The sequence below is a fragment of the Rhinolophus sinicus genome, linkage group LG02 (genome assembly GCF_036562045.2).
Source record: "Rhinolophus sinicus isolate RSC01 linkage group LG02, ASM3656204v1, whole genome shotgun sequence".
Taxonomy (NCBI): domain Eukaryota; kingdom Metazoa; phylum Chordata; class Mammalia; order Chiroptera; family Rhinolophidae; genus Rhinolophus; species Rhinolophus sinicus.
Window position 1 is genome coordinate 125,944,679 of NC_133752.1, and position 15,030 is coordinate 125,959,708.

Here is a 15,030-nt window from a genome sequence, read left to right on the forward strand (position 1 = left end):
GCACAAATAGAAAATCACGACATTTGTACATCACACTAATGTAGACAGAGGAGGATGCTCAAGCATGGAATTTAGTACCTCTGGAGTTCTGGAAGTCCCAGGATTTAATGAGTCTCTCTGAAGCTGAGACTAGTGTTTCAGCACCTATAACCTATTTACAACACACTGCTTAGGAAGCTCCACCCTAGTTAGCTCAGAACGATTTATGGTATGACCAAGAAGAGCAGAACTTTTCATCTCTCTTATGTTCAGTCTGACTATAAAATAAAAGAATTGCACTACATCAGTGATCCTGTAATCCTGTTTGCACATTGAAAAACGCCTGAGGAGATTTAGAAAAAATACCAATTTGACATCCTTAAACTAATTAAACCACAATTATTAGAGGTGAGGGCTAAACATTGGTGTTTTTTAAAGCACTCCAGAAGATTCTAATGTGCAGAAGAGTCTACTGCGGTAGATGATTTCCAGGGTCTTCTATTTCTCTAACCATCTGGGATTTTAAATAATGTTAGGAGATATTCTTTAGCAACCTGTGTTAGGAGAATGGATATGTGAATGATTTAAAGGAACAATCAAGGAAAACCCATAAAAGAGACGGTCCCAGAAAGAGATGGCAAATCATTGCTGATGGTGCATAAGATCTTCATGTTGATTTAAATTTGCCAGGAAGCTTCTCTTTTTTCCTTGTGACAAAATTCACATGGAAGTATCAGTCTCAGACTTTGAGATGAGAGAAAAAGAGGTAAGGATAGGGACAAACACATGTAAGTTTGTAAGAAAAAGATTTTCAGTGTAAAAGTATGAACTGTTAATCTGTGGAGAGGAGGTGAGCCAGCAGTGGAGAAGGGGTGTAAAAAGACAGGAGAAAGATTTATTAAGCTGTTGTGAACGGAAAATGGGAGATAATGAGAGGCCAGGCAGTGTAGAGGGCACTATTGGGGTTGACGATGGCAAGTGTGTCAGTGTATTTGTTGTCTGATGTGCTCCAATGGGACACGGCAATTCACGTTGTAGCAGAGAAGCTGGACAATTAGGTTAATAGAGTTTTTACTGAATGAGGCAAAACAATAAATTAGGAAAATACGCTGAGGGTATTAGCAAGAGAATAGAAGACCCAATAGACCATGAAGTCTGGCACAAACTCCCACCACCACAATTACCAGCATGGAGCTCACAGGCTCCGCCTTTCCACGTGTTACAGAACATGGTATCCTCTTCCTCTAAAGCCAATCTCTTCTCTCATGGATTCTATCTCCTTTCACCTACTGAAGGACATCACTTCAGAAATTTGCCTCTTTCCATCCTACGTCATCAGTTTGTCACCTTCCACTAGAGCCTTTTCTTTAGCATAGAAACTTGTAATTTCTCTCCCTCTTTTCCTTGCCAGCCACTGTCACATTCCTTTGGCTCCCTTCGCACCAGTATGCTTTAGGCACACTATTTCCAATTTCTGTCCTTCCATTTCATCATAAACTTACTTTGGGAGGTTTTCCTCCCAAACCGAAGCCTACTTATACATTGCTAAATCCAGTGGCCCGGTCTCAGTTCTCATCTTTTGATCTCTTGGCAGCATTTGATACAGATGATCACTCTCGCCTACTTAATTTATATTAATCCCTGGAATTGCAGGACACATTGATCTCTCGGTCTTGCACCTACTTCACTGATTGTTCCTACTCATTCTCTTTTGCTGGTCTCCCAGGACTCTTATTGTTGGAGTGTACTATGGCTTGGACTTGGATGTCTTCTCTATTTGCATTTACTTCCTGATGACTTCATTCCTTTTTTTTTCTTTTTTCCAGTCTGTAATGCCAATGCGGTCTCCAGATTTATATATTCAACTGCCAATGTGACATCAATATTTAGGTGACTAATGGAAACCTCAAACTCAACATGTACAAAACTGAGCAACTGAATGTTTCCCAAACCTGCTTCTCTCACAGCCTTCTCCCATCTCATTAGGTAGCAATTTCATCCTTCCACTGCTCAGGCCAAAAAGTTGAGCAACTGCTTTGACCAAAGACCTTTCAGTTATTCTGTGTTCCTTTCTGTCTTCCACAGCCCACATCTGATACACCAGGAAAATCTGAATATGTCCATAAAATAAAAATACATATTTGATAAAATAGCCAGTCACCTAAAAATGTTTTGATGTATGAAATCAATTGATCAATCACGCATTTATTAATCCCTTTATATTCTGTACTGAATTAAAATCAGTGGCAGATAAAGCAGTGCCAAAATGTAATTTTGATTTATAGTGTGGGTTTGTAATCAGGTAGACCTAATTTCAAATGATGAGATTTTTCCACTTATCAGTTATGTGATCTTAGACAAGTTATACTTATTCTAAGACTCAATTTCCTTATATTTAACTGGGGGAATAAATACCTTCTTTAGAGGGCTTTGTAAAAGGCAACCCTAAGCTGCCATATAATATCATTCAATAAATGGGAACTATTGAGCCATTGTTCTTGCTCTTAATAAAAAATAAAACAGAATAGTGATTGGCTTTGTCTTTCAAAGAACATTCTGGGAAAAAGTAAAATTGAGGAGAAAATAATGTACTTGCTACCATGGCAACTGTGGCAGTAGAGATTTTGTAAAGTAAGAAATAAGATAGTCTAAAGATCGCTTTAGTTTACTCCACAGTTTTGTCTAATATTGCCCTTGTTCCTATAATCTTGCCATCTTTCTAATCTTAAAAATAGGACTATGAATGGAGTGTTCATACCGTGTTTCCCTGAAAATAAGACCTAGCCGGACCATCAGCTCTAATGCATCTTTTGGAGCAAAAATTAATATAAGACCCAGTCTTGTTTTAGTATAAGACCGGCTCTTATATTATTTTAATATAATATAAGACTGGGTCTTATATTAATTGTTGCTCCAAAAGACGCATTAGAGCTGATGGTCCGGCTAGGTCTTATTTTTGGGAAAACATGGTACATATAAATTCATGTTTTTTAAATTGTTCTATTGTTTCAAGCTAGCCATGATATACTAAAAACCCTCATGTAGAATTGGTTACCATCATGATTCTTTTCCTCGCATCCTATCAGTTAAATCTATTTCTTCTGGAATGATAAAAACAAAGTGTTAAGATTAAAATAAACTAGATTAAAAGCATTAGAATATGGGCTATTTTTCTTGGAACATGCATTTTTTTTCCTTTAATGTGATATTTCTTCCAATGCTCTGTGAATATGTGCATGGAGATGAGTTTATCTGTGTGTGCATTTGGGTAAGAGGATGCATGTAAGTCTGCAATCTGGTTGTTTTTTGTTTTTTTTAATTTATTTTTTAATCTATTTGCTAAACCACTTAAGTAATATTTAATAAAGTAATATGAGTGGTAGTTAGACTATCTAGATTTGTTCACCTGTTTTTATTCATTCATTCATTCATTCATTCATTCATTCAAAACTTGCCTATTATGTACTGAGCCCAAAAATTTGAATGTTAAATATTCCACATGTTAACTGTAAGGATCTGGGAATAATAATAAGCATTTTCAAATTCTCAGGAGTAGTCAGCAAGTCAAAATGAGATAATTAATATTAAAATACAATCCACGCAAAGAGAGAAGCAAAACAGCCAGAGAAAGATGTTTCAAGCATTTGCCAAATATGTACTGGATGCCTACTCTATACCATGTATTGTACTGGTCCTTGTTAGTGATAGACAAGAAGTTTCATATAAGGAATAACTTTTACACACTAAGGAAGCATATTTTATCTTAAACTTGAGCTAGAAATTATGCTTTCTGATTAAAACAAGAAAATCCAAATTCTGTATTAGCAACTGAGAATTGTGTCCTGGTACAGTAATTCTGGTGCACAGTGTCAGAGAACACATATGGAAACTGGACAGTAAATAAATTAAAGAATATAGACTTACCCAGAGTAGAAATATTTTATTTGGTCACAAATGGCTAGGGATTTCACCAATTTCTTCAAAAAAGTGAAACTTAACATCAAACTGATACTGTACAATAGTGTACAATAGAACATGTAGGGCATATCCAAGTTTAAGTTCGACATATAATATTCTGTATGTAGTTCTCATGCCATAGAATGGACCACTAACTCCACTAACTCTTTCTCCACTAACTCTTTTTATTTTGCATAAGTCAGAGCTCAGCAACCCTTTCAGGTATTGTTATAAAGACTTGAGCTATGTGGGCATCCGGTATTCAGAGTGCTATTCAGAGTGAGGAAATAATATCCTGTCATAGAACTTTAATATCATTTTTTGTAAAACCAAGTTGATGGCACTTATTGCAGAGCATGCGATAAACTTAACAAAATATAATGAAATTAATGAGTTGTAGAATTATAAAGTGCTAATCAATGAATATTTTTCTGTTCAATGACAAAACAAAACAAAATTCAATCCTGAAATTCATACAATATTTGTAATTTACATAAAGGTGTTCATGGACAATCATAATACATGTAAACATTTGTGGGAAATGTGCTTTCAGCAAAGAAAAACTGAAGTAAAAGAAAAGAAGGAATATAGAAATAAGATGCCACTGTAAAATTTTCTAGTTTCAGTTCTAAAGATAATATATACAAGTATGTAGGCATGTATGTATATGTATATACATGTGTGAACACAAACATACATTCATGTTTGTATGTATATGTGTATAATACACATGCACATACCTATATACATATAAACACATCTACATGCATGCCTAAATCTACAAACATGCAGATTATGTATAAAATACGCACGTTATGGTCATGTGGATTAAAGTAAAATTGAACATTTTTTCTTGTTATAAATGGAAGCTTGTAAATTTCAATTTATTTTCTTTCTTTTTTTTTGTATATTATCTTGATTTATTTGGGACATCCTCAATGAATGGTTTGTTAACTAAAGAAAGCACTTGAACTTGGAAGAATGTCTTTAAGGCAGAAGTTTTTTAGTTTGTTTTGTTTTGTTTTTCTGTTTGTTTGGATCGTCCAATGGAAGATCTCACTGCTAGGATTGATTACACCTATTGGATGGAGATTCTTATTGGCTTACTACAAAATGGAATGTTTCCACTTGGTTCACCTGCCCTTCATTTCTGTTAAAAGTGTCCGGCACAGCAGCATTTCTCAATAAAGATTTTTTGAATAAATGAGTGAGTGAATGAATGAATGAATGAACCCTACAAACTTGTATAGATCAGCTGTGACAGTCAGGAAGTAGGAGACACAGAAACAGGATATAAAAGTAAATAGTGTTTTTGCTATATATGTAGGGTCATCTTTGCTGCATTTTGTAGAACTTGTGATACAAGGATAAGGATACGGAAATAGATAGATGTGAATAAATATAGATAGATAGATAGATAGATAGATAGATAGATAGATAGATAGATAGATAGATACATTGATAGATACATAGATAGATACATAGATAGATAAATAGATAGATATGATAGACTAAGAGATAAGTAGATAGATGGATAATCTAGCTGGAAATATATTCTTAACTAGCTTCCATTACCATTCATATGGATTAACTAGGATATATTGCCCATCTGGGCTGCAAATTTCACTCCATCTGGCATGGCTTCTAACTGAATGCTTAGCTATAATAATCTTGGTTATCCTACAGTGCTATGGTGTAATATGGTGTAAATTGTAGTGATATCTCTCCCTTCCCTTCCTCTTCCTCCTCTTCTCCCCTCTGCCTCTGTCTTTTTCTCTTTCTCTCTCTCTGTCTCTCACTCTTGCTCTTGCTCTCACTCTCCCACTCTTTGTCCAGTATGACATTTTCTTTTCAGTGTATTCCTTTAACTCCTCAAATTCTTGTCATTCTATCAAATTTTTGAGCTTTTTGCCCAATATCCATAAATGAATGAAAGAAAAGTTATATAGAGTTCCTTGTCTTGAAGCAGAATATCTGCAGTTATTTGATTAAAAAATTACATTGAAGTGATGGATTTGAGCCAAATCCTCCTGACAGGATATGAAATGGTAGGCTCTAAGATATTTTTTGAACTTTTTATAAAAACCAAGCTGATAACATCCATTTCAGAAGGCTAAAGAGTAATTATTTCCAGAGGCAGAAGGATGTATTAGTTGACTTCTAGAAATCTTCTCTGTTTGTCTATTAAAAACAAGTGTCTGATTTCAGGACTTTATTATATACATTTTTAAGAACGTGCAATTTAGTTACCATTTTACTTTTTCATTTTCAATTTATTTCTGTAAAAATTCAAGTGGTTGAGATGCCTGGTGTCAAACTTTCTAGAGATCATAGTCTTAATTTATTTTTTTTGGTAAAAGATATAGCTTGAGAGGTTTTTTGGGGTAGTCTATACGTAGCAATTTAAGTGGACATATTATTTACTCTCCGAGTGGTAGACATTAACTGACTATTCCCAAAAATCTCTCAAGATATATCTTTCACCAAAAAAAGATATGCTACCATGCGCATATTAAATTTTGTTTCACATAGTAATATTGCACTATATACTTTCACTTTCAAGTTAATACTTAAAGTAGTCTTAGCATAAATCAAAAACAATCGAACGAAAAATGAAGTTTCTTGACAAGCCAAAATAATCTTGGAGAAAGCTATTTGAAAAAATAAATGTACTAAACAGAAGTATGGAATTATGATTCTATCTTTCATATACAGTAGTACTTCAGTTTTCGAACCTCTTTGTTGACGAACATTTTGGTTTATGAGTGCTGTAAACCGGAAGTAAATGCTTTGGTTTTTGAACACGACTCAGAAGTCGAATATGTCACACGGCTTCCCCTGAGTGCAAAATCCTGAGGCCTAGCTGCTGGCTGTTTTAGAATATTTCAGAGCTCGTGGATTATGTTAGAAAACCGAAATACCACTGTATTTTTTTGAGAGAAGAATGTTTTAATTTTACTTGATTTCATAGAAATAGGGTGTTGACTAGATTAAGTTTCTTTACTAATTTCACTTGAGAAAATGTTTATATGTGAAAAAGCACATCTAGGACGAGTCATCCCACATCCAGGACAAACAAATCAAATGTTCGCTGTTAAAGGAACAGCTCTTCCAGTAGCCAGGGCAAGGCTGTTACACTACTCACCTGCACCAATGCCAAAAGGGATGAAGAAACCAAGACAGAGAAGGCCCAGGTTAAGTTAGTCATTAGCATTCATTAAATTGCATTGCATTTGTCTTACTAGTTATCTACCTCTTATTAGTTGATGTCTCTTCCACCAAATTTAAAGTTTCTTGAGGACAGAGACTGTATCTTTTATAATTACGCCTCCAGGGCCTGGCAATAGTACCAGCTCTCTACAACTGTAATGGACAGGCAGGATTTTATATCCTCAGCAACTTTCAGACCTGGACACGACCTTCTCTATGTCAGGCAGAGAGAGAAAGTTGAGTTGTCTCCAAATAGTAGGTCTTCAGAAAACTGAAATAATGTCATTATCATAAATTGCCTACATAGAAAAAAAAAGTTTGGAGACGCGTGTATATTTTGGCAATTTTTAACAACATTTAAAATAAAGCACACTATTTATATTAATTATATACTGTTTCTTTTTCTTGCCTCTTTTAACATTAATTCCTGATGACTTCTTCCCCTCCCACATAAGAGAAATGGAAAACACATGTTCTTATTGGCCCTAAAGCTTCAGAATTCCTAGCTAAAATAGTTTGCGGATTGATACAAATTCAGCAAATAGGAGATTATACCAGGATTATGTAATATACCAGAAAAATAGTTTATTGGCTCCTGTACAATAATAGTGAGAAATCTAATGAGTCGTCTGGTCTAAATTACGTTAGAACCAATGTACAGGTAAGCATAAAAGTACATCGGTGTTATATTTACACCATAATAATCTATTTGGCAAACACATTTTTTCGTTTAAAACCCGGATTTTCAAGAAGCTTTACATTTGTTTTGGAGATGTAATTTCCGCTCACAGCTCTTTGGGGAGCACACGTTGTGGGGCCTCACTAAACACAGGAGGAAATATGGTCCCAACAAATATCTTCAAGTGCGAATAGCAGAATGTCTCACATATACCACTGATTACCACAGCTGGTATGTTTATTTACTTATTTTATTTGAGAATCATTGGAATGAAACCTATATGGGCTAAGAAATTAGACTGGATAAAAAATAAAGTAATATAGCTGCTTAAATACTTATGAAAAAATGAAACAATTTTTCAGGTTAACTTGTAATGATAATTAAAGATATAGTTAAGGAGACTAATAGTTTTAGCAAATAGGTGATTTATACAGGAGAAAGAAAAACACAGTTAAAAAAATCATTTGTTTGCTCAAAAAACAAAACGATTGGAGCTGGTCAAAGGGAAATGGGGGTCAACCTGAAGGACCTCTTTGTGGCCAAAGCTGGGACAATTTGAGCATCAAAATAAATTGAATGATCACCCAAAGTTTAAAATAAATCTACCTGAGCCCATACTGATATAAATGAAAAATAACCGAAATAAATGAAAAAGTAATCAGAGAAGAGGCAAATCTTCTGTACAGAAAAATTCCATTTAACATACATGTAGTTACTACCCACCTCCAGGAGGAAAAGCTTAATTTCACCCTCCCTATCACCTCTTTAATGGTGCACTAGGCTTAGTGATTAACTTCTAAATAGAGTATGGAAATGGAAAAATAGTAACTTTGCCATAGGACAACATGGCAAATACTACCTACCCCACGTGATGAAGGTTAACATCACCAGTGACATGTGGATATCAGGTACCTAATGATATGATGTGATGAGAAGGACACTTCATCTCTGTGGTATTCTTCGCCCAAACCCATAGCCCTAGTCTAATTATGAGGAAAACATTAAACAAAACTAATATACACAGAAGCATCAGAGCAGGGGATACCCTATAGAAAACTTGGCTTGGCTAGTGCTTTTTTTATTATTAAATTTATTGGGGTGGCATTAGTAAAATTATTAAGTTGGTGCAAAAGTAGCTGCAATTTAAAAGGTTAGAAGTAATTGCAAAAACTGCAATTACTTTTGCACCAACCTAATACATCTGTTTCAAGTGTACATTTCCATAATACATCATCTATATATTGCATTGTGTATTCACCACCCAGAGTCAGTTCTCCTTCCATCACCATATATTTGAACCCCTTTACCCTCTTCTGCCATCCCCACTACCATCTTACCCTCTGGTAACCACTAAACTGTTGTCTATGTCTATGAGTTTTTGTTTGTTTGTCTTGTTCCTTTGTTGCTTTCAGTTTTATATCCCACATATGAGTAAAGTCATATGGTTCTTGAATTTTTTTCTGTCTGGCTGTTTTGCTGAGCATAATAATCTCAACATCCATCCATGTTGTCGCAAATGACATTATTTCATCTTTTCTTATGGCAGAGTAGTATTCTATCATGTATATATACCACATCTTCTTTATCTGATCATCTGTCAAAGGACATTTTCGTTGTTTCCATGTCTTGGTCACTGTAAATAAAGCTGCAATGAACATAGGGGTACATATATCTTTATGGATAAATGTTTTCAGATTTTTTGGCCAGTATTTCTTGATAGTCTTCTAAAAACTGTCAAGATCATAAATAAATAAATAAATAAAATTAAATTAAAAAAACAACAAAAAACAAGGTAAAGCTGAGAAGCTGTTACAGACTGGAGGAAACTGGGGACACATGAAAGCTAATAAATGTGGTACACTGGATGGGGACCTACAACAGAAAGGGGGCATTAATGGAACGACTAGTGAAATCCAAGTCTAGAGCTTAGTTAAGAATAATGCACTGATATCAGTTTCTTAGTTTTGAAAAATATACCACAGTAATGTAAGATGTTAACAGTTTGGGAAACCGGTTGAGGGATATTTGAGAACTCTCTGTATTATCTTTGCAACTTTTTAAAAAATCTAATATTGTCCCCAAACTAAAGATTTATTTAAAAATTATTTTCTATTATTATTATTATTATTATTATTATTATTATTATTATTTATACCAGTTTGCTAAGTACACAATTACCTACTCACATAATTTACCAGAATGTAGGAGTCCCATCTCAGGAACTAAGAATCATTTTTCTGCTTTACCCTCATTGATATAAATTTGAATCATCATTGGAGAATCAAAAGTACAAATGAATAATTTAAGTTTTAAGAGCCCATCACCATCATATTTCTTTTATAGACTTCAGGTTCAGAGCAGGTGGTTTCTGGTTCTTGATTATGTGTTACTGTGTCATTTTAGATACACTCACAAAGAAATACTTTTGGCTCATTTTTGCCTCTGTCCTCCTGAAGTCTCCAGCTCTGAACCATGTGTAAATGGAACATTTATTTTTACCTCTAAAAAGTGTAGAATCATCTGAATATGATCTTTTCTACAGACTAAATAATTCTTAAAACACATAGAAAAATAACATGCTTTGCAATGCAGCCTAGATGTTTGCAACTAATAATTTTGGATCTTGAGTCAAAAATCTTTACGTATCTAAAAGGTATTTTATTGTTTTCTATATATGACAGATAAAGTTGTGATGTTTTTAAATGTACTTTTTTAGGCATTGACTATGAAACTTAATGATTTTTGAGTTAAGATGGGGGAAATAGAATACTGATTATTCTCATATCAGGTTGTTCTTTAGGAATTCAGAGAAGTAGATATATTTAGTGCATTTTATTTGATAATATTCCTAGTATTATATACCCTTACTGAATTGTATGCCTGGTGCCTCAGTGAAAGTAAAGAATTCTTTAATTTCAAAGAAAGAGCTTTGTACAAAAATTGAACATCTTGTTGAAAATACTGGGAGTAACAAAGAGATTTGGAAACATACAGAAATAAGAATGATAGAAAAATAATTTGTTACTAAATACAGCTTTAAACATGCTTTAGGTTAGTCAGAAGAGGTCCTCAAATTACACTGTGTACGCTTCCCTGAAATGAAACTGTATGTTATTGGTTAACCAGGGTATTTAGCATAATCACTCTGCTAGACTGTGGTGGAGGGGGGTGATTATCACTGAGAACAGATGGGCAGGTCCACAGCACTGCCAGATTCTGCACAAGCTCCATTTATTGTTGGTTCTTGCTTTTTTTCCCCTCTGCATTACATTTTTTTTTTTTTTTTTAAAGCATTGTATGTTCTAAAGAACTAACTGCACAGAAAGTCGGTGGCTGATGACCTTTCATCTTAGATTTCAAACGTAGGAGAAAGGTTCAAAATGTTATTACTGGGTATCTATGAAGGATGGGGCAGATTGCATTTTACCCTTCAGCCTCCCTCAATGCATGCACGGATTTATCTGTCCGCTAAGCTCTCTGCTCTGCATCTGTAACTCCTTGTGGATTATATTGTCTCTGTGATCAGAAATGATTTTCTCCGATACGAGCACCGTTTCTGGCTCCCCTAAAGTGCATCCTCCTAATGGGATCCGGTTTTACACTTTCCAAGTAAGTGTGCTTTAAATGGCTTCACTACTTAAGAAGTTAATATATAGTCAAACTTTTCATAAAGGGAACTATAAGGAAAGGAAAACTGCAAAGTATTAACAAGGATGTAAGAAATGGATAATGTGCATGTTAATCTGTGCTTTAAATATGGAAATAAAATGGCCTTCTCTGTGAATTCAAGCAAAATAGTAGTGAACACTTAATTTTCATAGGAATTTCAAGTTTTTCTACAGTATCATACTTGAGAATTTATGAGCTATGTCTCCTAATATTTTTGTTTATGGCTATCATATGGTAAACATTATAGAGTCACTCCCTTTTATATCACAGAGAGGGTAGAATTAAAAGACATTTTATGGAACTTTGCAAACTATGTCCTCTGGGATTAGAAAAATGTTTTGTATTTCATATGCATAATTTAACATAATTCCTATTATTTAATTTCTTATGTGTGCAATATATAAGCAAACAATAATACAGGAGGCTTAAGTATCAAGTTTAATATGCTTTTCAATTTGAGGAAAAGTAGAAACTCAGTAAGATGGATGATTTTCTGTGTTATCCAAAAGTCAAAATGATTTATAACATAAATATAACAGTGAGTTACAAAGCTGTTACCTACTAAATATATTTCAACTGCCTGAAAATAAATCAGCCATCCATCTAGAAAATTGTTCAGTCTAAACTAAACCAGATTCTACCTCATTTGTATCCTCAAATTGCATTTTTCAGTACTAAGGTTTACTTTGTTATTCAGTCATGTCATCATTACATGAAAAGGGAAAATGAACCTCTTCTCTCTGTATATTTTACATTATGGAAACATAAACATCCTGCCATTTAATTATTTTAGCTACATAGTTGTAATGTTCTGGGAAAAAAACCATAATAGACGCAGAGAATTAATAGAGTAGAGGTAGTCTGAATTCTTTTAAAAGGTGGCTCTGAATAAATGCACATCTTGTGTATTAAAGTCTCTTGCTTTTGCATACTATAAGCAGTAGATATAATTACTTTCTCTTTCCCCATTTTGTACTTCTATTTTTAATCCTGTTGCCTCTCCTGCTTTACACTGATGTCTACTGATAGTGCAAGGCTGTGCTATTACAGAATATATTTGCTTCCCAGTGGCGATCTGGGTATTGTGGCAGTGACTGAAAATGCAAGTGCCCTAGGGCTGTTCTACAGAATTATTACTTTTTTTTTTTTTTTCTCCGTACACTGAGGTATAAACGCTCTTTACAATATCCTGTAGCTGGCTCTTTGGGGCAGCTTTTGACATTAGGTATTCTACTTCAGTCTCTTAAAGTTTAAGGGTCAGTAAATTCCATATGCTCAGTCATGACATGGGCTCCTTCATGAAGGTCTTGCTGACACCTTTCTTGGCAGATGATTTTCTTTGAAAACACATTTGAATGATTTTTAACCACTCATTTTTTTTTTGTTGTTGTTATTGATGTTATAACAATTCGGGGAAACACTCTAGGATTTCAGATAAAGTAGAAGTGCTGAATTTCTATAGAATATGAACTTTGTTTCCTACATTTTTAATTAATAAAATGATATTTGATCTTGACATTTATAATAGAATATGTGTTTAACTTTTCGTTGCTATTGTTTGTTTTTGGTGGAAGAGAAGGAAGAAAGAAAGATGGTTTTAAAGCATGAAGGTAAATGTTTATAAAATTGACTCTGCTTTTATTTTCAAAGGTACAGAATTAAACACGATCCCTTTTCTTATTTATATACTTTAACCTGTTTTAAGGCAATGTGTTTTCTTTGGTTGAAATACTGTTATAAGAAATGAGGTGCTGTAAAAGTAACATAACACTTCTCAAAAAAAATGTATCTTGTGCAAATGATTAAATTTTCAAAAGTGGTTCTCATTATGGAATGGCATAAATGCATTTATGAACTGATTCTGCATCAAGGAGTTGAGACTTTAATGCTTACTTTCTTAAAATTATTCTAGCACTAGAGTTAACACAGGCAAAAACATTTAAGATAGCTTAGCATAAATAATACTGTTTCAGTTTCACCTTCTCATAAATGTTCAAACTATCTTGTCATTTTTTGCTGAAATTGTATTTAAATTTTAAGTAAGATTTAGTATGTATTTGACTTGATCATTTCAAAGGTAAAAAGGTAACAAATAAGAAGCTGAAGGATATTTTAATTGCAAGACTTTCTTTACATTGCATTTTAATTTAGTCAAATATATTTTTACTTCCACACATACATGCAAATGATGTTTTTGTATAGACCATCTAACACTTAATTTAAATTAATTGCTTTATGTGTGCCATCTCTCTTCTATATTATTATGAATATACTTCTGTCAGCATTTTTCTATTCAGAGGTACCTAAACCCTGGTTAATGCCAACACCCAATTTGTACTATATATTTAGTAAATTACTTATCACTCAAAATTAAGTTCCATAGTGTAGTTGCCTAGACTGCCCTTTGATAGACAAAAATTAAAATCAAATGCTATTAGAATAAAAGATTAATTATAATATCTATGTGCATTAGAACTGTCCATTTATGGGTCTCAAATATGTACAAATGGGAAACTCACTTTAAAATAAAATTAAATGGCTATACAGAGGGTGCCAAAAAAATTTACGCACATTTTAAGAAAGGAAAAACTGCATTAAAATTGTAATATTAAATATATACCAATAATAAAAGATGAAATACAAGTCATGTATATACATATTTTTGGCACCCCTGGTATATAATATAGTATATATGAATGCAGTGAATTCTCCTTAACTTTATGTCCACAAAATGATGTCCCAACATGACTTTACATATAGCTCTATTTTTGCAAATAAACCACTTATGTGCTTTGCATAACCTGTAGATTGGTTCATCATCACTTACTGTGTTAATCTTCCCAGAGGTATTGAGGGCTAACACGCTGCCCCTCATTTCCTAGAGATGAACTGTCTTAACTGGGTGGTTTTCAAACTGTGTGTGCACAGCCCTGAGGTTTCATGGGAGTTTGTCAGTAGTGGCTGGAGACAGTGTGGAAGAGGAACACACTCTTCTGACGCCCTTAATGTTTCCTTATTCTGTACTTCCTTGCTCTGTGCAAGCTTTCATGGACAACAATAGTAACAAAAGGCAAAATAAAAGAGTTTGCAAACCACTTCCTCAAACCAAAGGAATTCATTTCTGACAGAACACTTTCATCTATTGAACCCAGAGAAGAATTATTTCAGTTTAAAATACATTTCTTTGCCATTTAACCCTAGCATTAGTAACATTAACTGCCAGGACTATGTGTAAAAATGGACTGTTGCCTCCTGGCACCCACTGGAGACAAGAGAAAGACACTTTATCCCCAAATATGAAAACATAGTTCTCTGCCATTTCCATGTTTAAACTATCTCATATATCCCTTAAAGGATAAAATCCATCTCCCTAACTGGCATAAGAAGCCCTTTGACGTATTGCTTTACTTCACTTTCCCAGAAAGTTGTCTGTGTGCTTCTATTGTCTTTGCCTCTTCACTGAAACTGCCCATTGGGAAATTGTTTTTATTTAAAGACTCGTCTCAAGTGCCACCTCCCTCATGAAGCCTTTGCAC

At 34.0% G+C, this 15,030-nt stretch overlaps 1 protein-coding gene across 15 annotated transcripts in view; it reads left to right on the top strand.

Annotated features, from left to right (window-relative positions):
- PPFIA2 (PTPRF interacting protein alpha 2) overlaps nt 1-15,030 on the top strand; it is a 455,764-nt gene that overhangs the window by 127,706 nt on the left and 313,028 nt on the right. For 2 of the 15 annotated variants that reach the window (XM_074325363.1, XM_074325361.1), the window contains exon 1: nt 11,036-11,434. The exons of 11 other annotated variants lie outside the window; for them this stretch is intronic. In XM_074325363.1, the coding sequence (XP_074181464.1) occupies nt 11,354-11,434 (81 nt within the window). In that variant the 5' untranslated portion in view covers nt 11,036-11,353. Of the gene's footprint in view, nt 1-11,034; nt 11,435-15,030 lie in introns of those variants that run through there. 2 more of the 15 variants (XM_074325359.1, XM_074325360.1) reach the window with 2 other exon arrangements.